This window comes from Trachemys scripta, chromosome 1 (genome assembly GCF_013100865.1).
Source record: "Trachemys scripta elegans isolate TJP31775 chromosome 1, CAS_Tse_1.0, whole genome shotgun sequence".
Lineage (NCBI taxonomy): Eukaryota > Metazoa > Chordata > Testudines > Emydidae > Trachemys > Trachemys scripta.
Window position 1 is genome coordinate 339,774,401 of NC_048298.1, and position 15,972 is coordinate 339,790,372.

Genomic DNA, 15,972 nt, shown 5'->3' on the forward strand with positions numbered 1-15,972 from the left:
GGACATTGCAGAACTCCTCGGACCTTCCCAGTACATTATGTCAGCTGTCAATGACACCAAATTAAAATCTGTAATATTCCTTCTCACTGGTCTACCGAGTCATGGAGATGCACATCTCTGGATTTCTGTCCCCTTCTGCTTCATGTATGTTATTTCAATAATAGGAAATTCAGTCATTGTGTTCATTGTAAAAACAGATCCAAGCCTCCATGAGCCCATGTATATTTTCCTTTCCATGTTGGCCGTCACAGACCTTGGCATATTGATAACCACCATACCGACGATACTGGGCATATATTTGTTTAACTCTAGGGAGATCAGCCTTGATGCCTGTTTAGCCCAGCTCTTTTTCATCCACTTGCTTCATTGCATTGAATCCTCTCTGCTGTTGTTGATGGCTTTTGACCGCTTCATCGTGATTTATAACCCGCTGAGATATCCTTCCATCTTAACCCTGCCGAGAATAGCCAAGATGGGACTGCTGGCTGTGCTAAGAGCGATGGTCATAATACTTCCACTTCCCTTTCTACTGAAACGGTTCCAATACTGTCGAGCCAATGTCCTCTCCTATTCCTACTGTATGCACCGGGAGGTCATGAACATGGCTTGTTCAGATATCACAGTAAACATCATCTATCGATTGTTTACTCAACTCTTAACAATGGGGTTGGACTCGCTGCTCATCTTCCTCTCTTATGTGATGATCCTCAAAACAGTGCTGAGCATCGGATCCCACGAGGAGTGCCTGAGGGCTCTGAACACCTGCGTCTCCCACCTCTGTGCCCTCCTGCTCTTCTACACACCAGAGATCAGCTTGACTGTGGTACACAGCTTTGAGAAGGGCTTTTATCCCTTACTTCAGATTGTCCTGGGCTACATCTCCCTGCTTCTCCCCCCGCTGATGAACCCAATTGTGTACAGTGTGAAAAGCAAACACCTTCGCGTGAGGATAATCAGGGTATTCATGAGGTGAAGGGTCAGTTCACCACTTTGGTCCAGTGACATGGGACACGAAAAACATGGGCCACCTATTCTGTCCTGGACCTTTGCATCCGAGATGACATGAGTTACTGATCTCCACTATATAGAGAGGTTCAAACAGCATCTAGGGCTGGTGAGTGGGGACAGGGATTGTGAAGGAAGACTGGACAATGGGGGAGGAAGACGAAGGCAGCCATCAGCATTTACAGAGCGACTTTTTGTGGAGATCCTGGGGATCCGTGGGATGTTGGCCCAAAAAGAGCCATATTCATGGCCACTTCAACCCCACAATATCTGTTAATAGTGAATAAAGAGAGGGGATGTGAATGCTGTTTCCCATTACACCTGGCCTGTCACTGTCCCATGTCTGGCTAAACATCCAAGGACTATGAAAAAAGCTGCAGAGCTGTTCTGCTGTAGCAGGCCTGGCCATTTCTGACTTCAGCATGACCCATCGGTACTGCACCAGCTGGGGACCGGGGCTATTCAAGGGGCATGGTCACTCAGAGTTCCCCTGCACACTCAGTCCGGTGCTTGAGACTGAGTGGTGTCAGGGACATGATTAATGCAGGAGCGCCGGGAGAAACCATTCAGGCAACCCCTCCATTAATGGCTTTGCACACAGCACATCTGCTCAGTCCACTACCCACTGAGGCAGGGCAGAGCTGCATGTGTGAGAAATGGTCTGACACACAGGAGTCCTGGTAAGAGACTCAGGCCTAGGTTCCCTCCTGGTCCGCTCCATTTGTGCTGCCCCAGCAATGCAAAACAGTGGAAGCTGGCCTCAGTTCAGGCCCAGCTAGCTCCTATCCCAGCCCAGCCCATTCAGTATAGGGTGACCACCTTTTCAAAAGGTAAAACTGATACACAGGCAGGGAACCAGATCCACTCGGTGACCCTGACCCCTTTCTCCCCCTTGAGGTCCCACTCCCTGCTCCTCATCTTCTACTGAAGCTCCACCCCCTGTCTAGGCCAGAAGCCAGAGCCAGGCCATGGAAAGAGCTCATCAGGGAACCAGAGCCACTGTGAGGAGCCGCAGATCCTCCACCTGCCCTGGGCAAGGGGGACAAGAGAATGCCCCAGCCTATGTCTCTGCCCCTCAGGGCACATCCCCAGAGAAGGTGGAGAGTCTGGGATTCCCCACTTCAGTCTGGGCTCCCAGGGTAGCTGTAACTGTTGTGACAAAGTTCCTCCTCTATCGTGGTGGGTCCTGCGCTTATTGGTGGATTTTCTTGGCTCAGAGATTCACTATGTGGGTTGAGGAACAGCTCAGAAACCTTCCCCTCTGGAAGAACCCACAGTCCAGATCAATTGGGAGGTTTGGGGTGAACTCGGGCCCACTCTCTACTTCAGGTTCCAGCCCAGGGCCCTGTGGACAGCAGCTGTCTACAGTGCCTCCTGTAACAGCTGCATGACAGCTACAACTCCCTGGGCTACTTCCCCATGGCCTCCTCCAAACACCTTCCTTAGTCTCACCACAGGACCTTTCCTCCTGGTGTCTGATAACGCTTGCGCTCCTCAGTCCTCCCCCTCCCACTCAGCTCTTCACACTTGCACCACAAACTGAAGTGAGCTCCTTTTTAAAGCCCAAGTACCCTGATTAGCCTGTGTTAATTGAGTCTAGCAGCTTGTTCTTAATTGACTCCAGGTGTCCTAATTAGCCTGCCTGTCTTAACTGGTTCTAGCAGGTTCCTGATTACTCTAGTGCAGCCCCTGCCCTGGTCACTCAGGGAACAGAAAACTACTCATCCAGTGACCAGTATATTTGCCCTCTACCAGACTCCTGTACCCCACTGGTCTAGGTCTGTCACACGATGCTTTGGTGGGTCACAACTGTGAATACCAAATTCAGGACAAACTGCTGAGAAACAGGGCAAACAGACCCCCAAACTGGTGGTTATTCTCCCATGAGATATACCAAAGCAGAAATACAAAATTAACTTCTGTTTCACCACAATGGCTAACAAGAAGTCATAAAAGCAGTTTCCTTAGATATTCCAGCCCTAATATCCCCAAAAACACTAGATTTAAAGATGAGTGGATCTTTAAAACAAATTTAATGTAATAACTGGTTCATTTGATCCTAAAGGCCCAGCCGCACATGCAGGTCAGTATATAACTGAGATCTTACCCAAAAATCATGCTGATGCCAATCCTTTGTTATCTCTAATCTAACGCTTTATTTAGAAAGAAAGAAAGGGAAGACTGATAATTGGTTAAAGGAGCCTATAACGAGACCTTCACTTGCCCTTGAACAAATCAGTCAGAGACCTCCTCCAAGTGCAATCACCAGTGCTTCTTTTATTAAATTAATGGAGATATCCCATCTCCTAGAACTGGAAGGGACCTTGAAAGGTCAAGGAGTCCAGGCCTCTGCTTTCACTAGCAGGACCAAGTACTGACTTTGCCCCAGATCCCTAAGTGGCCCCCTTAAGGATTGAACTCACAACCCTGGGTTTAGCAGGCTAATGCTCAAACCACTGAGCTAACCCTCCTCTCAACACTGTCAACTCCCACCACCTTCTAGTTACAGACAGTTGCAAACCAGCAACCTGGAGGACAGCCAGCAGGGATGCACTGCCCTTTCCTTGCTCTTTACCACTGCCCCACCTTCACTGCCTTCCTGTCAGCTTTATATAGTCCCCCGGCTAATAAGGCCCGCTGGTGCTTCTGTTTCACTAATTAGGCGTGGCATACCCAGCCAGCCCCAATTAATACTTCTTAATTGGAGCAGGGCTAACAGAGGCCTGGCTCAGTGGCTCCTGGCCAGCACCCTGTTACAGAGTCAAATACGTACAAAAAATGCAAAGTTCTTATTTCGGGTTTGTAGCAGTGATGCAATAAGCTGCTGGCTTGATAAGTCTCTGGTTGCTTAAAAATGATTGGCAGGACCTCAGTCCACTGGTTAGAATGCTCCCGTTAGTATCAATTCATAGTTCTGAGTCTTGAGCAGGAAAGAAGCCAAATGGAGGTGTTTTCTTTTACAACCTTTTATAGCATCTGCCATGTGGAGGGAAACCCATTTTAAACAAAACCCTCAGCACAGCTAGTGGAAAATTGCAGGTGACAAGTGGGGGTTTGGAATCACATGGCCAATCACATGTCCATCATAATTTTTCTTAGTCACAGCAGGAAATTATTACCTATATCCGCACAGTACAATTGCAGGACAGTCCTTTCCGTGTAGATGGGCATCTCCCATGGTCCATTGTCAGTTAAGTGTTTCTTGATGAGCCCTTAATTTGAATAATCCCTCCAAGATTTGCAGACTAACTAGTTTGTGGGCATTACCCCAGGAGAAAACATTTAAAATCCAGGTATAGAGCTGTTGCCAGCACAGAGTGCCCGAGGCAAAGCAACAGCGGGTTCGATGCCCGGTGTCCTTCGTGCCAATAAACACACCAGGGGGAGAAGCAAACAAAGTTTATTTGGGATCCCAAAGCGGTGCAAGGAGACTGGCAAGTCTCAAATCAAGTACATTAACAGGAACAGTTTTTCTTCTTTTATACATTTTGCAGTTAAGCCTCACCCTCCCCCCCCCTTCCCCTCTAGCCCTCCCTTTCTCCCCCCCATTCCTCCCTCTACCCCTCCCGTCCCTGGTAATAGTTAAGTCATTCTTGGCAGCTATAAGCCTAGCTTGTTAGTAACTTCTTTAAACCGTTATCTTGTCCTTTTTCCCTTCAGCCAGAAACATGCAGGCCTCATTATTACCGCTTGAGCAGGGGGTTGCACACAGATAACTGGTTGCTTACATATTCCAATTGCACCTGGCTTTTGAGGTTGATTAGAGTTTAAACATGGAAGGACAGAGTTTGGTTCACTTAGGCCTAGTGCAGGAAGGCTTCATTGACACTTAGTGGCCTTCTACCCTCCCGAGTTACCTAGGGTTATGCCTAGTGACGTCAACAGAGCCAATAGTCATACCTTCAAATACAAAAATGATACATGCATACAGTTAGCACAGCTATAACCAGCAAATCATAACCTTTTCATAGACATCTTACATGTCACATTTTGTACGAGTGTCTTGCAAATACATAGCAGTGGTTGCAAAATTGATGTATATGGTCATATTTTGATCAAAGAACATCACAGTAGCTCTTACCATGGCCTGGCTCTGGCATGGCCTGGAGGTGGAGCCTCAGGGGAAGTGGAGCAGCAAGGGGCAGGGCCTAGCACTAAGAGATGCGGGGGACGGGCTCAAGGGAAAAGGGTTTGCAGCAAGTCTGAAGCAATGCTGACACCAGCAGCAAGGATATTAGGGTGTTCATGAGTAAATCAGACTGGTCAAGTTGGAGAGTAGGAGACCTTGTGTTTTGGAGAAGACTGAATAAATGTGACCCCTCAATATGAGCTCTTGTTTTGAATATTCCAGCCTGAGAGTAAGCCATTGCAAGAACCTTAGAGGGAAGAGCAGGGTGCCTGTAGGGCTACCTCAAGCCCCAGGGGGCACTCTGTGGTGGCCCTGATCCACAGGAAGATGGCCAGACTGTGCTGAGCTCTTTGAAGCTTTTAAAATCAGGCAGAGGTTAGACAAGTGCCCAGGCTGCTCTAAACTCTGCTGAGGCAGGGGGAGAAGAGGCCAGAGAATCAAACCCCTGTAACTGACTCCTTGCCATCCCTGCTCTGTACAGCATGGCCGGGAGGGGGAGCTCTGCAGGTGCAGCAGAGATTCTATCCAGGCCTGTCACCACTCAGATGGCTGGAAGCCTGGGGCTGTGGTCTAGGCACTGCTCTGTGACTCAGGACAAGTGGGTTTAATTCCCTTGTTGACTGTGACCATGGGCAAGCCATTGGTTGTGTCTGAGCCTCTACTCAGGTGGATAGTACCCCAGCCCTGCCTCGTAGAGAGGATAAATACATTCAAGGTACTCAGATACTCTGAGTCCCTAAGATCGGGGCTGTTTCAGGGTTTCACAGAACAACACCTCTGACAAAAGGTTCTCACCAGAGCCTCCGGTAAAAACTGGATTCTGTGATGCCCCATGAGTCCAGCCCCTTGGTTTTCATGGCAAATGTGGGGTGCTCAGGCTTGACAGTGAGGGGAGTATTGGAGCATCACAGGGATTCCAAGTGGTTCAGCACATTCAGCGGACCAGTGTTTGCAAGCTACACAGTCTGAATGGATTTAACTGAGGAGAAAGGAGCACCAGTTACAGCAGTCTGAGGGCCGAGGTCAGCTTCATACCTTGGCCCTGTAACATGGAGACGGCTGAGCAAAATGGCGACTTGGCCAAGCTCACACAGGTTTCAGCAAAGGCTGTTTCCACAGGAAAGGGGCTAACAGATGGGAAGATGCTGTCAGAGACATAGGGAAACTAAGCTGGGTCCCAAGAGTTCCTTGGCTTCCTGAAAGAATTTAAGTTGGGCCAGTTTTGTTTCTCTATCTCCAGAGCAAAGCCTGTCTACCTTAGCTTTCAGTGATACTGTAGATGTGTGACAGCTGTCTGTTATTTTAAAACCAATTTCTTAAAGCTTTGTGCTCCTTACTCCTAAACCGACTTGTTTTAAGGAGGCTGCGGGTGAGTTTATAACTCTGGTCATGAGTACCCAAAGGGAAGAGACTGAGTCGGATCTGCTTGGTGATGAGCATTTAGCAGAGATGGGGTGTTGTTCCAAACTCTAAAAGTGGGATAATTAAGAATATAAGAATGGCCATACTGGGTGAGACTGTATCAGAGGGGTAGCCGTGTTAGTCTGGATCTGTAAAAAGCAACAGATAGTCCTGTGGCACCTTTAAGACTAACAGATGTATTGGAGCATAAGCTTTCGTGGGTGAATGCCCACTTCGTTGGATGCATCAGTGGGTGAGACTGATATTAGATCGAGCCAAGTATCTTGTCTTCTGACAATGGCCAATGCCAGATGCCCCAGAAGGAATGGAAAGAATAGACAATTATCAAGTGATCCACCCCCTGTTACCCATTCCCAACTTCTGGCAAACAGAGGCTTGGGACACCGTCGCTGACCATCCTGGCTAATAGCCATTGATGGACCTATCCTCCATTAATCCTTCTAACTTGTTCTTTTTTGAACCATTTTAAAGTCTTGGAAGTCACAACATCCTTTGGAAAGGAGTTCCACAGGTTGACTGTGTGTTGTGTGAAGAAATATGTTTTTTTTAAAGTTGCTGCCTATTAATTTATTTTTATGACCCCTACTTTTTGTGTTATGAGAAAGAGTAAATAACAATTCCCTAATTACTTTCTCTTCACCTGTCATGACAGGCAAAGACCCAGTTTAGAGGGTAAAGAGACCATATATCAGAATTTTATTGTGACAATCCTGATTCTTCTTGGCCAGCGTATGTCCTTGCTGACTGCCTATCAGCATTCAGAGTCGCTACTTGTTCATGTTGCATCCAAGATAATGATCCACTCTGTTAGGGGGCTTATTCCTTCACCCTCTTACTTCCCTGGTCCTTATCACATGAACAGAGAGCAACAATACCCGAAGCCCGAAGGTGCAAACAATTGATGTTTATTGGGGTCAACTTCCAGCAAGCATGATTTCAGTTTCCTTCCTCAGTGTCCCCCTTCCCAGATCTGACACCACAGAAACTTGCCTGAGTCCCTGTTCCCATCCCCCCCTTACTTCCTGATTGACTGCAGACTATATAGTAAAACTTGAGTTTTGCTTAGCTATACCTTAACCAATCATTTTACTGAAATTTAACTAACCAATCCTAACGTATTGTAACATAATTATTTAACCAATTATATACCATCACTTTAATTGGTTTACACCCACCAAAATTAATTATACAGCAGACAGAATCAATCACAGAATCAGACAGAGATTATACAGACAAACAATAGGGAAGTAGAGACAACAGTGATAGAACAATACAGAAATGGGGATTTTACATCCCAGCTATTGATAAGTGAGTTCTTGCCAGACAGGATGCTATCAAACTAAGTTTCCTTTTACATCTTCTAGGCTATTCCATTTCTCTGGAGGTGAAAAATATATTAGGACAGGATTGTGTTCCTAACAGCCCAATAGCACCTTATTTCAACGTGACTAGTTTGAAATGTAAGGATATGACCATACACTTTTCAGTTTATGGCTGCCTCTGCTGCTTAGCCGAAGGCCTTAGGCTTAGAACAAGGCCTTAGACTGTCACAGTGAGAAAAGATCGTTATACCAGCAGACAGTGATTTTAATTCTTTCTATTATACCTTTGTAACTAGCTAAATTCTTAAAGTATAGGCCTTTGCAAACAGGCCTGAATATCTATATCCTAACACACTCAAGAAAATGACTCATAGATTCATAGAATTTATGGGCAGATGGAATTATAAGATCATCTCGTCTGATGACCTGCATAATTTCACTCAGTTACCTCCATATTGAGCACAATGACTTGTGTTTGACTAAACCACCTCTTGTATTAATCTAAAACATACCTTCCAGGAAGGCATCCAGTCTTTATATGGGGATGTCTGGAGAATCCACCACTTCCCTTGGGAGTTTGTTCCACTTGTTAAGCACCCTTTCTATGAAGAATGGGTGCCTCATTTCCAAATGTATTTTTTCTGGCTTCAGTTACCAGCCATTGGTTCTCGTTATACTTTTCCCTGCTAGATAAAAGAACCTGTTAATAGCTGCTATTTCATCCCAGTGAAACTCCTTGTACACTGTCATCAATTCAGCTTTCAATCTTCCCTACTTCCATTCATTACACTCCTATTTATATAGCCATGGGTAAGTTGTTAACAGCAAAGGAGGGGAAAGACCTGGATGCGTTACTCAGTCCAACGACGACTGTGAGACATCAATGTGATGTGGCTGTGAACAAGGCACACGAGATCCTATAATGTGTCAAGGACAAAGGGAAGTATTAATATCCTTATACCAGACACTGATGGGACCTACTCTGGCAAACTGTGTAAAATTCTGGTCACTCCTATTCCAGAAAGAAGAATTCAGGCTGGAATTGCAGAGCATGGTCAGGGCAATGGAGGGCCTGGTTTAGGAAAAGACTGAAAGAGCTTGGCAGGTTTAGCCTAAGACAAGGCAGGCTGAGTGGGGATTCAATTTCACTATAAATATATCAGGGGAGTAAACACCAGGGAGGGAAATGAGCTCCTGAAGCTAAAATACGGTGTTGGCACAAGAACAAACGGGGACAAACTGACCGGGAGCAAACTGAGGCTGGAAAGGAGAAGGAGGTTTCTGACCATCTGAGGAGGGATGTTCTGGAACAGCCTCCCAACAGGAGCAGTGTTGAGCAAACAACCCAGCTGGTTTTACAATGGAGCTTGACAGATGTCATCCTTCTGCCAGGTGGAGGCAGCAGCAACCAGGGCCGCCTTCAATCTCTAGGGGTTCCTTTTCAACAGTACAACAGAGAAGCAGCTCGAGCCCCCATCCACTAAACTGGGGAAATTACACCCCACCCCTTGGTGTCCCTGAAAGGCAATACTTCTCCACCTGCAAGCACAAACTCTGAGGGTGGGAAAGTAACTTTTAATCAAAGGAGGGAAGTCATCCGATATTAATTAGGGAAAATGCCACAAGCAGGGTTCATAAACATAAAACTGTGAGCAGAACAGTGCATGTGGGGCAGTGTTTTCTACCTCATATACTTGAGTTCTACAACAAAAAGTTCCTTTACCATGCCCCTCTCTTCTCCCTCACCTCACCCCACTCACTGTGGTCATCCTTGGTATATCTCACAGGAGAAGAACCACGACTTTGGGGGTCTCTCTTCCCTATTTCTCAGGAGTTTGTCCTGAATTTGATATTTTCAGTTGTGACCCACAAAAGCACGGTTACAGCTACCCCGGGAGCCCAGGCTGCTGTGGGGATTCCCAGACTCTCCACTTGCTCTGGGGATGCGTCCTGAGGGGCAGGGACATAGGCTGGGGCGTTCTCATGTCCCCCCAGTCCCTTGCCCAGGGGAGGTGGATGGTCTGGGGCTTCTCACAGAGGCTCCGGCTCCCTGATCAGCTCTTTCCATTCCCTGGCTCTGGCTTCCAGCCTGGACAGGGAGTGGAACCTCAGTGGAGGAGGAGGAGCAGGGAGTGGGGCTCCAGGTGGAAGAAGAGGGGCAGGGGCGGGGTCACCGAGGGGACAGGGCTCCCGGCCTGTGTCCCGCTTTTGCTTTTTGAAAATGTGGTCACCCTACCCTGAATGGGTTGGGCTGGGATAGGAGCTAGCTGGGCCTGAGCTGAGACCAGTTTCCTCTGTTTCACATTGCTGGGGCAGCACAAATGGAGTGGACGGGGAGGGTCTTACCAGGACTCCTGAGTGTCAGAGCATTACTCACACGTGCAGCTCTACCCTGCCTTAGTGGGGAGTGGACTGAGCAGGTGTGGTGTGCACAAAGCCATTAATGGGGGCATTGCTTGAAAGGCTTCTGGCGCTTTTGTGTTAATTATGTCCCTGACAGCACTCAGACACAAGCATCTGGCTGAGTGTGCATGGGAAGAATGAGTGGCAGTGCCCCTTGAATAGTCCTTGGATGCATAGCCAGAGAAGGGACAGTGACAGGACAGATCTAATGGGAAACAGCATCCACATAACTTCTGTTTATTGATTATTGACATGAATTGTGAGGTCGGAGCGGCCATTAATATGACCGTTTTTCGTCCAACATCCAACCAATTCCCTGGCTCTCCACAAAAAGTCACTCTGTAAATGCTGCTGCCTGCCTTGGTCTCACTCTCCCAGTGCCCAGTCCTCCCTCACCATCCCTGTCCCCCCTCACCAGGCTTAAACCCCATCTGAACCCCTCTTTATAGTAGAGATCAATAACTCATGTGATCTTGGATGTAGCGGTACAGTATGGAAGAGGTGGCCCATGTTTTACATCTCCCATGTCACTGGACCCAGGTGGTAAACTGACCCTTCACTTCATGAATACCCTGATTATCTTCACACGAAGATGTTTGATTTTCACGCTGTACACAATTGGGTTCATCATTGGTGGGAGAAACAGGGAGATGTATCCAAGGAGAATCAGAAGTAAGGGATAAGCGTCCTTCCCAAAGCTGTGTATCACAGTCAAGCTGATCTCTGGTGTGTAGAAGAGCAGCAGGGTGCAGAGGTGGCAGACGCAGGTGTTCAGGGCCCTCAGGCACTCCTTGTAGGTGGTGATGCGCAGCACTGTTCTGAGGATCATCACATAAGAGAGAAAGATGAGTAGTGAATCCAACCCCATTGTTAAGAGTTTAGTAAACAAACCATAGATGATGCTGACTGTGATATCCGAACAAGCCATGTTCATGACCTCCCGGTGCATGCAGAAGGAATGGGAGAGGACATTGACTCGACAGTATTGGAACCGGTTCAGGAGAAAGGGAAGTGGAAGTATTATGACCATCGCTCTTACCACAGCCACCAGTCCCATCTTGGTTATTCTCGGCAGGGTTAAGATGGAAGCATATCTCAGAGGATTATAAATTGCAATGAAGCGGTCAAAGGCCATGAACAACAGCAGACAGGATTCAATGCACTGCAGCAAGTGGATGAAGAAGAGCTGGGCTAAACAGGCACCGAGGCTGATCTCCCTAGAGTTAAACAAATATATGCCCATTATCGTCGGTATGGTGGTTATCGATATGCAAAGGTCTGTGATGGCCAACATGGAAAGGAAAATGTACATGGGCTCATGGAGACTTGGATCTGTTTTTACAATGAACAGAATGACTGAATTTCCTACTGTCGAAATAACATACATAGAGCAAAAAGGAATAGAAATCCAGAGATGTGTGTCTCCATGACTCGGTAGCCCAGTGAGAAGGAATATTCCAGATTTCAATTCGGTGTCATTGACAGCTGACATAATGTACTGGGCAGGTCGGAGGAGTTCTGAAATGTGCTTCCTGAAATAAAAATAAGAGGAGATTAGATGATATTTAGCAATAAATCATTTTGCTTTCAGTGCAAGCCTACAGACTCCCAGAGCTCAAGATAGATAAGCAAAAACATACTGTTGGATTTACATTAATCTGATTATTCAGATTGGATCAGACTTGAAGTCTATCTATCCAGTAACCAGTGGATATGTCTAGATGCTTCAGAGGAAGGTGGAAGAAGCCCTAATTAGGCAGCTATGAGACCCACTAGTTAGAGTTATTTTGTGGTCTAAATCAGGAAGGTTTAGAGCCTCTCCAAAACTTTTTAAAAACAATCCTCTACTGTAACTGGATTTTCTGGTTAATCAGTCCATCCTTGAATCCTGCTAAGCTCTTGGCCCCATTGATACCTTGTGGCTGTGAATACCACAGCCTACTTGAGCACTGTATGATTTTAAAATTGTGACCTTAGAACATAAAAACTCAAGAGTAGCCATACTGGGTCAGACCAAAAGTCCATCTAGCCCAGTATCCTGTCTTTGACAGTGGCTTAGGCCAGGTGCCCCAGAGGGAATGAACAGAACAGGTCATCATCAAGTGATCCATCGTCCATGAATTTATGTAGTTCTCTTTTGAACTCTGTTATACCCTTCACACAGACACCCTCTTTGGCCCTCCACTTCTGAGTGTGTCCCACTTTATCATGCCATGTGTGTAAACACATAGCAAGTGCATGGTGAAAACAGTCGTATTTATCTGTCCTGCACTGAAGCTATTTTTAAATGTATTTTATACCTTCATTACATGAATTATTTTTTTGTGCGTCCCTGACAGTTCAAGTTATGCAACTGCCTCTTTCCAGCATATGGGATAATTTTTTAGGGTCAGATCCTTAATTGAATAACAGTGATATCAGGAGCCTCATGCCAGAGTTTCATGTGTAAATTCACTCAAAACCAGGCTCTTTTAACTTACTGTTATCAAATGCTTCCAGTGATTTACTCTGGCCCCCAGAAAACCCTCCAGGAGAAGCTGAAGTGCCTGGCCAATGTTAATGGAATCCAGAGACTTTGATCATCCTACAGGCTTCCCTTTATACCCCTGGGACCTGTATCCTCTGCCCATGCAAGTGTCGGTAGATATTTGGAAAATTACAAGCTAACACTGACAGTTATTTCAGCTGGGCAGGGGAGGAGGTGGGATCACAAATGTTCAATTCCTCAAACAGAGGTATTGCACTAATATCCACTTGAGTGTACAACTTCGGCTATGCTCATGTAACTGGTAACTGGTGTCAATTATATACAACCACGATACCACGCTCCTTTCCTGCACCTCTTCTAAACTGTTTGCTGGAACACAGACTAGCGGTTCTGGTCTCTCATGACTTTTTGGAAAGTCTTGCACAAGTCTTGCAGACTTATTGAGTGCATGATTCTGAATATAAGTGTTGGAAACAGCTTCTAGTCCGTTACCAGGAGACAGTATCACACAAATGTGCACTGAACAAAGAGTTAACAGCACAAAACCACTGAAAACAGTACGTGGAGCACTTCTGAAACACTTTCTAAAGCAAAAGCCATTAAACAGTAAAGTTACCCCTGCTCCTTCCGGCCAAGATTCTAACAACTCTGCTGCTGGCTTTCGATATAGAGGCATGGCATGGAAGTTTGGTTTGTAATGTCTTTATTACAATGAATAGTTTTGGCATAACATTTACACGTATGTACCTTAGTACACACATGTCAACCACAGGTGCTGAACCCACTCGGACCTGCTCAACAAGCACAGTTGACCCACAGTGGGCTGTAACTCAGTGCACAGTCTGAAGGTGGGAGAATGGAGGTATCCATCCCAGGAGCAGGAAGGCTACAAGGCCTGACATCTGGAACTCAGAAACCAGAGAGGTGGAAGAGATGCTGGTAGCCCTGTAACTGTAGTAACTATAGGGCAAAATATGCCCTCTTGGACCTGTTACCACATAGCAATGCAGCTCTGAATTCCTGCCTTCACAATCAAGCCAGAGAATAAAAGCTTTTTAAAAGCATTTGGTTATTAAATTTCCAGGAGCAAATAAACCTGAGTAGATTTGAGAACTAGTCACTGATATACCGTGGGGGTCTCCTTTCACTGAGCCCCTAGCAGGATCGGGCCCAGAGCACACGGCACCTGTAGAAATGGGACCTCTTGAGAAATCCTGACTTGGGGCATCAGGCTTTTAGCACTCCAAGCTCAGGTTTCTGTGTAACTTGAATAACCCACTAAGCACCTTGCTGCCTGTCCTCCTACCCCTGTGACGGAGTCACTCTGACAGCGCAGCTGTGTTCGCTGTGGTGGCACAGAATATCTTCAGATTTAAATAGCTTTCAGCCTTTACCCTTCACTTCACATTGTAAAGATAGTGAGACCTGCCAACGTACCCAATTCCTGCTAGAAGAGGAGCCGCTGACACCAGGTTTTCACCCTAAAGGACAAGGAGTCATCACAGAAGTAGCATGGGCAGCAGACAGTATCTGTTCAGATTGGGAGGTAGCTGCCTTTATGAAGCATGTCTGCACATTCCCTTGGGGGCCACTTGGCCATCAGAGAATCTCAGCTGCTTGGCTTCCAGTGCACCAGCTTTAACCCCCATCACGGCCAATGGCAAACTGCAGGAGGCCAAATCACAGGGGACGTGGGGTGATGCAACTTAAATGGACTGCAGCACCAGCCCTGCTGCAGGCTCCATTCCTAGAATCCGGGCTTGTCATCACTGCTAGAATGGTTCTGATTAGTGACATGGCTACTTCGAGGGCGGCTGAGTGATAACGATGATGCCATCACAGCTGTGATGTTGCTGAAATAAAATAAAATAGAATTATAATTTGGGGCCTGATTACTCCCTGGCAGCACCCTTTCCTGCATTACAAACCCAAGGTGCAGACCAGGGCAGGGAGATTCCACAAGGAAATTCACTTGGATTCTTCCACTAGGGGAGGACCCTTCCCTTCTCCAGGAGGAACAAGGAATAAGGAGGAGGATTTCAGAGGGAATTGAGGGAGTGTCACGGGGATGCCGGGAGTTTCCACACAGTCACCAGACCGGTGTTTGGAAGCCATTGCAAACAATGGAAGAACAGACACAGGAGCCTCATCTTAGAGGGTCTGGCTGGCAGAGAGTAGTCTGAGGGCAAAGGTCAACTTCACACCTTGACCCCATAACACACTGAGCACAGAACTCTATGGTGACAGGGCCCAGGCTCACATGAGTTTCAGCTTCTACAAGAAAGGAGCAAAGAGATGGGAAGATGCTCTCAGAGACACAGGGAAACAAGGCTGGGTTGAAGCAGGGGTGTAGCCATGGGTGGGCCTGGGCGGCCAGGGTCCACCCACCTAGCATCCAAACCCAATCCACAAACTGGGACTCCCGACTCCAGCTTGGTGCCCAGCTGTATCCCTCTCCTGCCGATCCGGAGCACTGATTCCGTGGTCTCTTTCCGCATATGGGGGCGTGCCAAGTGGGGGCAGGTTTGGGCCAGTGGTGGATTAGCCACAGGTCCTGGGCCAATGGTGTCACCCTGTTCTGTTCAGCCCACTTGCCACTCCTGCGGTGAAGCGAGGTCTGGGTGCGGGGGTTTGCCCCTCTCCCCCACCTAGCTGCCGGAGAACGGATTGGGGCACTTCAATAGCGCTGGGTGGTAGTAGTAGGGCAAGCCCAGCATCTCATAATCGCTGGGTAGGGGAAGTGGAATAAGCCCCCACCCCCTGACCATGTTCCCTGACCCCACTCGCCGGCAGGAGAGACAGTTGAAAACCCCTGCGCACTTGACCCCATTTCCCCAGGAGAGGGGGGCTGCAGAAGGGATGGAGAGGGGACATTAATTTTCCTGGCTAAGCCAGGGCCACCCAAAACCCTGTCGGAGAAAAACAGAGTTCTCACTCTTTTGGTTGGGTACAGCAAAGTCAGGTACTTTATTTTCTCAAGCAATTGCGTAGAGGGAGAGAGTGCACTAGGACACAGGGTCTCCCCCTCCCAGGCAGGTCTCTCTACAGGTAAACAATTACAGCAAGCATTTATACCTTTTGTTACAGACAATAATGAGCAACAGCTGCATTTTGTTTATGCATAGGTCATCCTGATAGCTTATTTTTCACATCTATTTAGACTCTAGTCTACATTCCATATTTATCTACACAAGGTCGCAACA

The 15,972-nt window shown here is 47.2% G+C and overlaps 2 protein-coding genes across 2 annotated transcripts; one reads left to right on the top strand and one right to left on the bottom strand.

Moving 5' to 3' along the window:
- Positions 1–1,289, top strand: LOC117872399 (olfactory receptor 51G2-like). The gene has a single exon (XM_034760812.1). The coding sequence runs from the start codon at positions 38–40 to the stop codon at positions 971–973; it is 936 nt and encodes a 311-aa protein (XP_034616703.1). The 5' UTR covers positions 1–37; the 3' UTR covers positions 974–1,289.
- Positions 1,290–10,798: 9,509 nt separating this feature from the next.
- LOC117872403 (olfactory receptor 51G2-like) lies at positions 10,799–14,292 on the bottom strand. The gene is made up of 2 exons (XM_034760827.1): positions 14,207–14,292; positions 10,799–11,813 (listed from the first exon to the last, which is right to left on the bottom strand). Exon 2 carries the CDS (start codon positions 11,771–11,773, stop codon positions 10,838–10,840), a length of 936 nt encoding a protein of 311 aa, XP_034616718.1. The 5' UTR covers positions 11,774–11,813; positions 14,207–14,292; the 3' UTR covers positions 10,799–10,837.
- Positions 14,293–15,972: the final 1,680 nt, after the last annotated feature.